The following is a 13,931-nucleotide window of genomic DNA, read 5'->3' on the forward strand; positions in this document are numbered from 1 at the left end:
TTAGCCTCTCCTATATGCAATAGTACTCTGAATTCCAATGTTCCATTGATTATATTGACTTTCATCATCCAGTCTGCCCCCAGGCAGAGAATTGAGAAAATAAAATGGTCACGTTTTGGACAGCTACTTAGAAGGTATTTGGTGGTTGTTAAGCTTTTTTACATAATGAGTCAAGCCCTAGTATCACTGTTGAATGGATTGTAGATGTGACCTGTAGCCAAGATGGTCCCCTCTTACAATAGGCTTTTTCTCTGGAATCATGGGTACTCCCAATTCACCAGGATTTTCTCATTTTTTTCCTGCCTCATTATGCCTTGACTCCAGGGGAGAACTCTAAGGAAAATCTCTTAAACAAAGCTTAGGTATGGCTCACGTCTAAAGTCCTCCCATGAATCTTTTGACTTTTTACATTTTATAAGTCCTACCCTGCCCACTTACTATAGAGTAATTTCTGGTGTTTTTGTGTGGATAGTCTACCTAATTACAGAGGGGAACATTTGAATTATCTTGCAGTATGAAAGTTATAATTTTCTTGTCTCCGCATTGTTTATTTTGTGTGTGTGTGTGTGAATTATTGACCTAACTGATTCTTTATCCTTTTAGGGTATCACATTCCCGGAAGTTCTCAAAATGCAGCATTTTGGAATATAAGGACTTTTTACAAAGAGGGGGAGGATTCTGTCTTTTTAACAGGCCAACAAAGGTCAGTTATTTCTGCTAGCACTTCCATTATGGCTTCCTCTTATTCCCATCAAATAGCAACAGACCAGTTTTGAAGGGCAATCACTAAGTTACAATAGATTAAATTTTCTTTTTTTATGAGACTTTTCCATGTAGAAAACCAGTGGTATGCCTTGATGATAACAATAGCTTAGGGTTTCTGAATCCCTGGTTTTTCACTTTGGTGCTAAGTACAAAAGACTTCTAATTCAGTTAAGTTAAGAATTCAATCTTGGTGGATTTAGGTCTAACCTGCCCTCCTAGGCACTTGGTTAGATGGCCTAATTAAATAGGTAGAGAAAATGGCAGTTATGTGAAGATCATTTTTATTAGCTATGCATCCATATTATATCATTTCTTTACTAAGATGTTATTTATTGACTTGATAGCTCATTTATGTTGCCACAATATATGATGTTTGGAAAAATTCAGCCCCTTCTTAGCAAAGAATCTAGAAATATTCATTAACTAGATCTGGGATCAAGGGTAGGAAAAGGAGTCAGCCACAAAAATACAGTGAGGCACAATGAGGAATACGTTTTACTATAATATTTTACACATGTTAAAATTTTTTTTGAGAGGCAGTCAGGTTAAGTGACTTGTCCACAGTCACGCAGCTAGTCAGGTCCTCCTGACTCCAGGGCTAGTGTTTTATCCACTGCACCACTTAGCTGCCCCTAATGCATAGTTTTAATAGAAAATTCTTCTGTCTATGGCTCATAAGAATTTTTGTGATGTAACATATGACTCTGAAGCATAGGTTCTTAAATGTTTTTGTGTATTGATTTATGACATTGACATCTTTGACATTCTGGAGAAATATAGGCTTCTTCACAAAATAGTATTTTTAACCACATTCATATGTGAAGAAAATGATAAATTTAAGTTAGAGGTTAGTAAAAATGAAGATACATTTTTGTCCCATTCAAGTTCACCAACCTCCTGAAATTTATCCAGTGACCTCTTTGGATTCCATTTTTTTCAAATGTCTCATCTTCTCACAGATGATTTGTCCAGGCCCTGAGCTAACCCCCTTACATTGTAAACTTCCAATTTTCTGAGTAGGAAACTCAGATACTTCACAATAATATTGTCTACAAATTCATTGAGCAATGAAATCATTTCTTCATTTGAAAAAATAAGTAACTACTACAGAGAACTGACAGACCACACCATTAATTAGATAATCTTACTGCACTCAGGATGCCAGCTTGATCCTTGATATCAGCATAAAGTCACCATGAAATTGTGGGTAAATTTTGAAGTGACTTAAATCATTAAGTTGTTGCCTGCATCCTTTGATGGTGACCTTAGTAAAGACCTTTGTAGAATAGAAATCTGGTAGTTACATGGTTTAGAATGGGCAGTCAAATCAGTAATAATGAATAATATGAACTACCAGGGTTTTTTTCATTCCAATGTACATAATGGTTAATGTAACATAAATGGATAATTTGCCAGCTTTGCAGTTCACTTGATAATGGAAAGAGCTATCATTTAGAAAGAACCCTAACAATCATCAGAACTTTGCAACTCCCTAAACTTTTAGTTGTTTGGGAAAGTTATGGTTTTTAAATTCCCATTTCGTTTCTAGAGTTGTCTGGAAAAAAAATTCAGATGATCTGGCACCTTGATTAAATGAATGATTGACTTGTCAGTTTTTAAAATGATAAATATAAAATAATAATTAAAAAATATACCATTTGTTTAATTTGTAGAATAGAACATAGTAGTGTTTACTACTATATAATACATTTTTAGTTACATCAAAGATTAGTTCCCCTTTCTTTTCTACTTGATGGATGTAGCATACATGCATACACACATGTTCTGGGAACCTTCCATGCTACTTAGCTGATTTGATATAGTTATCCTGCTCCATACTTGGGGTGAGTTGCCATAGGAACTGAGCCCAGAATAAATCATGTGTAGTTGGTTTCCCTCCGCTCTTCTCTAATGGATTTTCTCCCACCCAGCTGTTATGACACCACAGGGTAGGGAAGGTAGGTGATTGTCCCAATATGTACTGTGCAGCAGTCCTGAGTTAAGTACTACCAGTACTGAGCTATTGTAGTTCTACCTAGGTGAGCTAGAGCCATATTTTGATACCTATGAGATTTGTCCATTCCTGGAGATGATGGAAATGATTTAGCTGAATGGAAGGGAACTCTCTTGTGGAGTTCTGTCCTAAACATAGCACTGATTAGCTGGTCCAGTGCTGTGATTTTATCCATTGTGTTAGCATACAGTGTCATAGGAAAACTGGGCTTGGAGTCAGGAAGATCTGAGTTCAAAATTCTGCCTCAGACACTTAGCTAGCTCTGTCACATGACATCACTGGGTCTTAGTTTCCTGTTTTTTAAAATGAGGGAGTTGGACTTGGTGGTCTCTGAGGTCCCTTACAGCTTTAAATCTCTAATTCTAGGAAGAGTTTATTAATCTAGCTAGCCCTATAGCCCTATAGCCCTGCTCTAAATTTGCTTTATTATTTATTTATTTTGCCATGGGGAGCAAGGCCACAGTACTAGTTTAATTATTTCTGGTTTTGGATTATCTAAATCACAGCTTCCTTCCTTTGGCATAGATAAATGAAAAATCACTGCATATAAAGTTCTATTTTCACGTTCAATTCAGGTAATTTCAATTACCATTTTGTTGGGGGGTGGTACGGAGGAAGAGGGTCATTTATCCCAACTTCCTCAAGGTTTGTTTAGATTCACTTAATTTGTGGTCACTGCACATGCCAGTGATTGAAGCACGTTGATCTTCTACTTTCTTTGTCATGAGCTGTCTATCACCAGAGGCTCATCTGATTCCTGTTAGCACTGCTTTTTTGGTTTTTCTGGCAGAATAGAAGAGTGATCTATTCTCTTTTTCTCTTTGACAGCTCATCTCTTTATAAAACAATTCAAATGCCAGAGCTACTCTCTAGGGTCCAATAAGTTATGTTGCTTGGAACATTTCCCCCATGATGTTACCAACACAGCACCAATGGAGTGGCATGAGATAGATCTTAGGGCACTATTACTTGATACTTGACTGGCTGATTCTGTTGACTTGTTAGTGTGTTTGCTTTTCTTTGATATTAATTTCTTCTTATCACTCATCTCTCTTAGTTGTTTGAAGCCACTGAATGTGGAAATGGCTACGTGGAAGCAGGAGAAGAATGTGATTGTGGTTTCCATGTGGTAAGCATGTGAGACCTTTAAAAACTCCCTTCTAGTCCAGACACTGAAAAAACAAATGCCAGACACAGTCCTCCTATTCATCATAGCTTCATTGCCTTGTTTTTGTAACCACACTCTCCAAGATTAACCTCAGCTCAAATGTATTTAGAAGATTTATAGAGTTATTTGCTATTGTCTGTGGTTGAGTAAATATTTATTTGAAAAAAATAGAATGGATTCTTTGTGATCCATTTTCTTGTTTCTTTTTAAGGCTACTTAGACCTCTTTGATCTGGGGTATGTGAATGTAGACCATGAAATTCTCTCTCTCTCTCTCTCTCTCTCTCTCTCTCTCTCTCTCTCTCTCTCTCTCTCTCTCTCTCTCTCTATTTCTCTATCTCTGTCTCTCTCTGTCTCTGTCTCTCTGTCTCTCCCTCCCTCCCTCCTCCTTCCTTTTCCTCTCCTCTTCTGGAGTCCTCTGGATTAGATGGTTTCTGAGATTTCTTCTAGCTTTAAATTTATGTATTGTATATTCTCTTTCAGTCAGACAACAAGCATGTATTAAGCACCTACTTGTGCTAGGCACTTGGCATACAAAGTTATTTGAGAATCTCTGCTTTTATTCCCAAACACTGGTTTGCCACTGCATAGGTAGTTACCATATTTGCAGCCTGCTTGGTGAGCATCATTGGAAAATATTAAAGGGACAAGTTATCTAGAGCAGCGATTCAAACTGTGGGTCGAGACCCCATATCACAACCCACAGTTAAAGAAGGGGTCCTAGGGGGTCGCAAGTAGAAAGTTTAAGAAACCCTGAACTAGAGTGAAAGACTCCTTGATCTTTCATGTTAAATATTTTCTCTTAGGAATGCTATGGTGTGTGCTGCAAGAAATGCTCGCTTTCAAATGGAGCACATTGCAGCGATGGACCTTGTTGTAACAGCACAACCTGTCTTGTGAGTTCTTCCTTACACATTCATTCTTTTAACTTCTAAACTAGATAAACAACCCAAAGCATATTTAACTTGGAGAGAGAAATAATGCTTGTGCAGGAGTTTGCCATAGATATTTTTGGTGGTCACTGAATTTAGCAGCCTTAGAAATAGGTTTTTTTAACCAAATAATTACAGGCATCAAAGACATCTGGAAACACCTAACCCTGTAGTTATAAGGAGAAGGAGACCTCCTATCTGTTGCCTTCTCTGCCTCTCTGAATACTATTCAGCTATGGGAACATGGTATTATGAAGCTTAATTTCCCAGCATGCGTAGAGGAAACTTTGACTCTCCTAGATTAAAAGTGCTGTCTGAAAGCTGTCCCAGTATGGACAGGAGGCCGGTACATTCCCCATGGCTAATAGATATTACTATTCCCTCTATATCCCTGTTTCCTAGTGGGGCTGCCTTCCCTGTTTAGCTAACAAGCTGTAGTTCAGCTGAATGGAGGATTAAGTGTTCCATAAAGCCAAATGAGTAATAAAGCACAAATGGATACAAACCCAGGACTACGTTGAATTTTGTGCATCCACTAGAGGAAAAATGAATGTCTTTCTTCATTGAACTATACGTAAAATATTAGATAAACCTAATGAAGATAATTATATATGTATACACATATGCAAATATGTACATATATACATATATATACACATACATATATACACATCTGCATGTATGTGTGTGCATATGTGTATTCTACCTAATATAAGCAAATTATAGGGAAGTAGTTTTTGATAAAACATGAGGAAGAACTTCCTAATAATTATAGCTGTTTAACAGTGGAATGAGATGCTGTGTTATCTTGGTGTTTATTTAAAATAATGCTCATGTCAAATTTGTTTTTGAAACCTGAACATGTTACTTTTTTGCCAATGATTCATAGGCAGCAAAGTGGGTGGCAGCTGGCTTCCATCTCTTCGATATCTGCCTCATGACTCATGTTGGTTGTTTAGTAGAAGTCATGACTTAAAAAGTTTTGTTAAGAGAGCCGTTTTCAACTTAAAGAATGAGAAGACTATTGGAATTCTCAAATAACTGATTCTGATGCTTAACTAAGGAACCTCAATTTCTAGTTTCAGCCACGAGGGTATAACTGTCGAGAAGGAGTGAATGACTGTGACATTACTGAAACCTGCACTGGAGATTCTGGCCAGGTAGAATGAAATTTGACCATCCATTTTCCAGTTTGGATGCATCTCCTTATGAATTCATTTTAAAAAGCATTCAACAATAAATATTTCTGTAGACCTATTTCTGTTTTTCTCACCTTATTTATTCTCTGTTCTCTATAACACCATATTGTAATATGGTTTACTTGAGTAAATTCTGAGTTTTGTTGTATATAAAAAACTAGGGAAAGATAGTGACAAGAAAGTTTATATTTTTCCCTTGAGGAACAAGGCTCATAATTGTGTTCTGTCACAAACTAATCCTTCCAATTCCCCATTCATTTGGGGGACCATTTATTGAGAGTATCAGCACTCATGATTTATAACCAATTAACCTGGCTCTTCTCACCTGGTACCTCTACCTTCTCGGGGTGAATTAGCCATATGCAGAACATTTCCCAGTTTCCAGGTCTCACATAGAGAAAGTACATGGAAATATGGTCAATTGAGCCAGTTGACAAATATAGTGATGTTAAAATAGATTTGGTAGCAAATATATTCATTGGTCAAATGTAAACAAGCATATTCAGATTACTCTTAATGTGACTTTAAACATTTCCCTCTTGTACCATTTAGGTATATTGCTAGGTTTATATTTTGCATTGTTCCTCTGATATGTTGACATATTGGAGGCATTATTGGGTATGTTTCCTTTGAAAAAATATGTCAGTGGGTAGATTACTGGAGCTGGAGTCAGGAAGTCCTGGGTTCATCTTGCCTCTGAGACTAATTCTGTGACTATAGGCAAATCTTTTAACTTCCCATGCCTCAGTTTATTGATTCACAAAGTGGAGAATAAAATAATGTCAGTTGTACCTAACCCACTGAGTTGTTGCATAGAAATTGCTTTGTAAACTCTAATGTCTTATATAAATAATTATTATTGAAAATCCTTAGTAACTACACAATAGAGTATATTATGCTTAAAATATGGAATTGATGACTCTTATGTCTTGAAATTAGCTTTCTCAGCCTTTTGATCTAAGTGTTCCAATGAAGATTTACGACTTTAATTTTTGAAGCATTATTGACTAGACTTGAAATACTTTTAACATGCACATTGTATGCCTAACATATATGGATTAACTTGTTACATAAATTCCACCTGCTCATTCAAAGGCGGTTCTTCCAATCCCAACTGAACAAACAGAGTTAGTGTGGCATAGTAAAAAAAAACAGACACTGGTTTTGGAGTCTGACGACCAGGGATTGATTCCTTCTTCTTATATTATCATTGTGACCTTGGGCAAGTCACTAAATCATCCTATGCCTCTGTCTCTTCAACTGTAAGATGAAGGACTTAGACTAAAGAAGGGCATTTTCAACTCTAAATTTATAAGAGACATAATGAATAGAGCAGCAGATTTAGAGCTAGGGAGTTCCGAGTTCAAATCCAACTTTAGGCACCTCCTTGACCCTGGGCAAGTCACGACCTCGTTGGCTTCAGTTTCATTTGAAAAAATGAGAAATCCAGACTATTTATTGTCTGAGGTCTAGTTTAGCTTTAAATCTACGATCCTAAGCTGAGAATTACTTTCCTTAAAGTTGGTTTCTTAATGGTGCATTACGTTACCAGGAAGCAATGTGGTTTAGCGGAAAGCTACTTGATTTGGAATAAAAGGATCTGGGTTTGAATCCCTGCTTTGCTATTTTCTCCCTATTAGACCTTGGTCAAGTCACCTAATTTCTCTATGATTCAATTCCTCTTCTGTAAAGTGAGAGGTATACTGGAAAAACTTACCTGAACAGATGCTGAGTGAGATGATCAGAGCCAGGAGAGCTTTGTACACATTAACGGCCACATTGTGCTATGATTCATTTGGATAGACTTAACTCTTCTCAGCAATGGATCTAGGACGGTCCCAAAAGACTCATGATGGAAAATGCTAACCACATCCAGAGAAAGAACTGTGGAGTCTGAATGCAGATCGAAGCAGACTATTTTCTCTCTTTTTCTTTCTCATGGTTTTCCCCTTTGGTTCTGATCCTTCTTTCACAACATGACTAATGTGGAAATATGTTTAATATGATTGCACAAGTATAACCTATGTTATATTGTATGCCATCTTGGGGAGTGGGAATGGAAGTAAGGGAGAAAAATATGGAACTTAGAATGTTATAACTGTGAATGTTAAAAATAAATTAAAAAAAGAAATCGAACAGGTATACCAGATGACTTCTGAAGTCCCTTCCTACCCAATCTATGAGTATCTGCATGGACCAAGCAAGAGTGGTGTGGTATAGAAGTTATTAAAAAAAATAAAGCCTCCTTTTCTCAGACAGTCATCGTGTATTGTGCATATGTGACCTCCCTGATTATCTCACTGAGGCATCATACTTGATCAGAGGAATAAACATCTATGGACAATTCAGCAGATTAGTCATGCTGTCGGTCCACTTGATTTGATTTTGGTATATTTATGAAAGCTGATAGAAATTCTTTCCATCATAGCTTATGGGAGTTTCAGTAAAAAGAAATATGTGAGCGAGAGAAATAGAAATGTGGATGTGATCACAGATTTGTCGCTGTTGGCCCTTCATTCTCAAAGAGGATCCATGGCATTGTGACGGCGATCTCTTGACTTGTGTGTGAATTGCCTGTGAGTGGGGCAGAGCTTTGCAAGCTGCTCAGCCTTTCTCTCCTCCAGTCATCAAAGTGCAGTGGCAAGTAAAAGATCAAGATGACTCGTGATGGGCCAGGATGCAGTGGGGGATGATGGCCTTTCTAAATGAAGGTCTTTCCTAGGTCTGTTGGTCTGTGGTCATGCCCATTCAGTGACTCCAAAGGGTGGGTAAGATTTGAGACAAAAGATGGCCCAGTTTACCATCACAAAGATATCCATTTGGGAGAGGAAGACCTTCATAGTTTCTAGCCAGAATAAAAAACAATTGTTATTTGCACTCATTCATATTCATCAAAACCTAAGATGATCCGTAGAGGCTTTGGTTGGACCATTATTCAGTGAAAGTCAGAGTGGTTTGGGTTTAAAGGCTTAGTTAAAAAAAAGCCTATCTTTCCAGAGCTATATTTCAAGAAATCCAAGCTGCATAGAATGAAAAGCAAATTGTTCTAGCTTCTTGAAAAAAATAATGAGAAAAAGGAGGAGGAGAGAAAGAAGAGGAGAAAAAGGAGAAGAAGAAGAAGAAGAAATGATTAATAATGATGATGATGATGGCAATAGTAGCATTCCTCACCTTCTGCTCCAGTTGGCAGGTGGGGTCCCCACAGGGCAGCTGCTATTACTCTCAGATAACATGGAAAGAGACTAAACATACTTCAAAGAACCTGATTCGCTCCTCCCCACAAGCACACACAGCATCCACGGGAGGAGAAAGCTTCCACTTAGATCGTAATAGCAGTGAGGCACACAAGTACTCAATCTGTGTGACAAGGTTTAGCCGATTTAGGGGTAGGAAGGACTATGAAGTTTAACCCCCTCTTTTATACAGATGAGGAAACTGAAGCCAAGAGAGGGTAAGTGACTTTCCAGCGTTTAACACAGTGTCTGGAACATAGTAGGCAGCTACAAAATGCTGGTTAGCTATCTAACTTGTCGAGTCACAGGGCTATTGCTTAAGTGTCTGAGGCAGAATCTGAACTCAGGTTTTCTTGACTTCAAGTCCAGAGCTCCCTCTGTTGTCTCGTTAGATTTCTAAAGCATGTTTGCCATTTAAAATAGAAAAATGTAAATGTGATTGCATTCATTACAGTCTTTTGTGTGTGTGTGTGTGTGGATTGTCTTGTAGAATACAAAATGCCTCCAAGGAGGGCATTATCTAGTTTCCTTCATGAAATAATTCTATTGATTAGAAATCTGCATTTAATGACTAATAAGTATGCAGTAACAATGAATCAAGTGTAAACTGTCTCTCAGGTGACTTGGAGAATTTGTTGCTATGACATATTGGCCACACTTGGAAAATTTGGCAAATTAATTGTAGACTGATATGCTTGTTCTGGACTGAAACATCCCCTCCTCTCAGACTCTACCATATGCCTCTCTGGTCGGTACTTCTGGAATCCTTGTTTCTTCTTTTTTTTTTTTCGGAAGAAGGAGGGTCCCTACCTGATATTTTATTATATAGGAAACTATCCCTCCCCCAATGTAAAACTGTATTTTGTCTTAGAGAGTTCCCTGAGGGGCTAAGAGTTTGTAATTTGTCCATGATTTCCTAGACAACGTGTGTCATGTTGTGCAGTCATGTCTGACTCTTTGTGACCCCATTTGGGAAATTCTTAGCTAAGATATTGGAGTGGTTTACCATTTCCTTCTCCAGCTCATTTTATAGATAAAGAAACTGAGGCAAAAAGGTTTATGTGACTTGTCCAAGGTCACACATCTGCTAAATGTTTGAGGCCAGATTTGAATGAGGCCAGACTCAGCTTCCTGACTCTAGACCCATCACTCTATCTACTGTGTCCTAGCTGCACCCAGCATGCACCATGGGCAGTCCTTAAATTTATATGGAATTTTAAGGTTGGCCTATTATCTGCTCTATTAAGCTAACTTTCTCATTCTATGTTAATTCAGGTTGTCTTAATTCTGGAATGAGTGGAGAGTTTATTTTGGTTGATTAATGCACTCCTGATACTATATTCCAAGAATAGATCACAGTGAAAAGGACCCACTGACCATTGCTGCATTTTTAATAGCCATGGCTCAGTCAGCCAGGGTTTATTCCTGAAATTCACAAATGAAAATATCTGTTACAAGAAGTTGCCCATTAGGGAAGAAAAATATTCCAGAAGGCTTATGAGTAATTGAATATTCTTGTAAACAATTGGCTAGAAATATCGATATGCAGTTTGATAACTCAAATATGCGAAATGCAATGATTTCACCTTGATTTGGGTAATTTTGGTGTGAATCATCATTTGCTCGTTTAATTGCAGAGACACATAGGGTTGGCCCCGTTGATAGGTTTCATCCTGACTCTTTGTGCTATGGAAGGGCTTCAGTTTGGAATTTCTCAGCTTTTACACATGGTAAATCAAATGAGAATTCAGGAAAAACTCTGCCCCACCCATTCCAACAGTGTTCTGGGTGAACAGATTAGAAAAATGAAATGTACTTTTAAAGAAATGTTTCACAAAATGGTCCTGCTAAAGAAAATAACCATACTCCTCAAGCTCAGTTATTATGATGACGATGCAGTCTTTGGGGAAGTGAGGGCAAAGAATAAGTAGCAAAGCACTCATTTTGAATTAGAAGGTAGAAAGGAGGGTATTTTTTTCTTTTATTAAAAAAGTAACATATAGGTCTAGAGCTACTGCCCAGGTAGGTACTGTGTACAGGGTGCCCACAGAAGGAGGCCCATAAATGTGATACAAACTTGGCTTTTTCACAGTGCTGAAATTTTTCTAGAATAAGCCCCTCCAGTAGGTGTTTTAGAATTATAATCTGACCGATTTTCTGAACTGTCATTTTTCAGCAATCATGCTTCTAAAGCTGTCATTAAATAAATTCAATTTCTTAGCATAACAGATAGGTTTGACTTCTCTGCATTGGAATAATTTGTTTCAAGGCTCACTCCTTATGCATACATCCTATATGAGCCTGGGCAAGTAATTTAATCTCTCTATGCCATCAGCAATTTTTTAAAACTAAATTTCAGGATAACTACAGCTTAGAGATGATAGAAGGAATTTGCTTAGGAGGAGCTTCCTACCATGATAAAATCACAGGTCTGGGACTGCCCCAACCTCAAATTACTTACTATAGAAAAGTATATAACTACTTCTCACCCTTTTCAAATTTTAAAACCATGTTATATTCATGAGTTAAAAAGCAAGTTAGATGTATACCATGTCTTGTTTCTAATTACTAGTTATAACATTATCTTTATTACCTTCTCCTTGACTTTTCAATATTGTGCTGGATATACATTTTTCTGAAATCTATGTTGCATTTTACTCACTGCAAAATTCCTTAATTCATAAACAGTTGCAATATTTACTAATAGGGTTGTGTTTTACAGTGCCCACCCAATCTACATAAGCAAGATGGATATTCTTGCAATTCCAATCAGGTATGCCAAGTTTTAAAAATTTTTACATAGTTTTGCATGGTATACACAAAATTTTGCATGTAATATGCAAAATATAGTTTGCATGATTTTTGTCATTTGTGTCTTTTGCAGCTAGGGAGCAACTCAAACAATTGACCATTCTAGTAATAGTCTAACTTGAAATGAATATCAAAATAGTAAACATGTTGCCTTTAATTTTAATGAGAACTTACCCTTTTAAGATTGGACAAAGGAAGATAAGTGAATAGATGACTAGAAATTGGATTATTGAAGTATGAATATTTTAAAGTATTTTCAGCAAGCATGTCTACAAAACAAGGGTTATAACCTTGAGAGATCTCTTCTATTTCACTTTAAATAACCCCAGGGAGAGCTGAATTTATAATTTTTTAATCTTTGGAAATTTTATTTCAATATTTAGAAATACACTGTTAAGAAATCTTAGGTCTTATGCCTATTTCCTCTTGTATAAAAACAGAATAGTGAGCCACAACTAGTCTCTCTATGAGTCCCACATAGACCATTGTGAATACCTCCAGTTGGGGACATAATGTAGATGATGAGCAAACAAAGAAGACTGAGAAGACGTGGTCAGTCAGGTAGCAACAGAATCGGGAGCAAGTAGTTTCACAGAAACCTAGAGAGGAGAGAATATCCAGGAGGAGAGAGTAGGCAGCAATGTCACATACAAATCTATAGGTCAATAAGAATGAGGACTGACAAAAGAACATCAGATCATCTCAAAGCTCTTTTCGTCTTTCCTTAAAAGTCTAGGATAGTCATCTTTTTGCTTCTTTTGAACATTCTCAAAGTTCTTCATATGTCTCCTGAACTGTAGACCTTAGAATTGTATATAGTAACTAGCAAAATTCTGGTCACTGAAGAGTTTTAAAAAGCAAATAAGCCCAGACTAATGCATGAGGTCGTTTCTGGTTCTTACCTGCTATGAGGACAGGATAAGTGCTTAATTTAAAAACTAGTGTTGCATAGCTCACTGAAGACCAAGTCTTTCCAGTATTTTGTGAAAACATCCTGCTCATCATTTATAGCATAATACTATTCCATCAAAAAATCACACACCACAATTTTTTCAGCCATTCTCCAATTGATGGGCATTCCTTCAATTTCCAATTCTTTGCCACTACCAAAAGATCTGCTATAGATATATGTTGTACATATATGTCCTTTAAAAAAAAACTCTTTGGGATACAGACTTGGTAGCAGTAGTTTATGGTCAGAGACAGTGCACCCTTTGGACATAGTTCCAAAATGATCTCCAGAATGGTTGAATCATTTCACAATTCCACCAACAGTGTGTTAATATCTCAGTTTACCCACATATCTTTCAACTTTCTCATTTTCCTTTTCTGTCATATTAGTCAATTTAAAAGGTATGGGGTAGTACCTCAGAGTTGTTTTAATTTGCATTTCTCTAATCAAGAGTGATTTAGAGCATTTTTATATAACTATAGATAGCTTTGATTACTTCATCTGAAAACTACCTTTTTGTATCCTTTGACCATTTATTAGTTGGGGAATGGCTATTTTTTTTTTTTTTTTACAAATTTAAAGCAGTTCTCTATATATTTGAGAAATGCAGCCTTTACCAGAGAAACTTGCTGTAATTTTTTCACAGTTATGAGTACTCTGTGTTTCTTTCTATTCTATTTTCCCCCTGCTTTCTTTCTCTCTCCATTCAACCTTTCCATCCTCAAATGTGTTTTCCTTCTGACTGCCACCTCCCCCAATCTGTCCTCTTTTCTATCAGCACCCCCATTCTCTTACCCTTTCCATGACTACTTTCCTGTAGGGTGATATAGATTTCTGTTACCAAGTGAATGTGAATAT

At 37.0% G+C, this 13,931-nt stretch overlaps 1 protein-coding gene across 3 annotated transcripts in view; it reads left to right on the plus strand.

The window, feature by feature from the left end:
• ADAM23 (ADAM metallopeptidase domain 23) overlaps positions 1-13,931 on the plus strand; it is a 251,703-nt gene that overhangs the window by 193,846 nt on the left and 43,926 nt on the right. For all 3 annotated transcript variants that reach the window (XM_072617376.1, XM_072617378.1, XM_072617377.1), the window contains exons 15-19: positions 604-703; positions 3,837-3,908; positions 4,753-4,842; positions 5,958-6,038; positions 12,033-12,083. In XM_072617376.1, coding sequence (XP_072473477.1) covers positions 604-703; positions 3,837-3,908; positions 4,753-4,842; positions 5,958-6,038; positions 12,033-12,083 — 394 coding nt within the window. The remainder of the gene's footprint in view (positions 1-603; positions 704-3,836; positions 3,909-4,752; positions 4,843-5,957; positions 6,039-12,032; positions 12,084-13,931) is intronic.

Source organism: Notamacropus eugenii, chromosome 6 (assembly GCF_028372415.1).
Source record: "Notamacropus eugenii isolate mMacEug1 chromosome 6, mMacEug1.pri_v2, whole genome shotgun sequence".
Classification (NCBI taxonomy): domain Eukaryota; kingdom Metazoa; phylum Chordata; class Mammalia; order Diprotodontia; family Macropodidae; genus Notamacropus; species Notamacropus eugenii.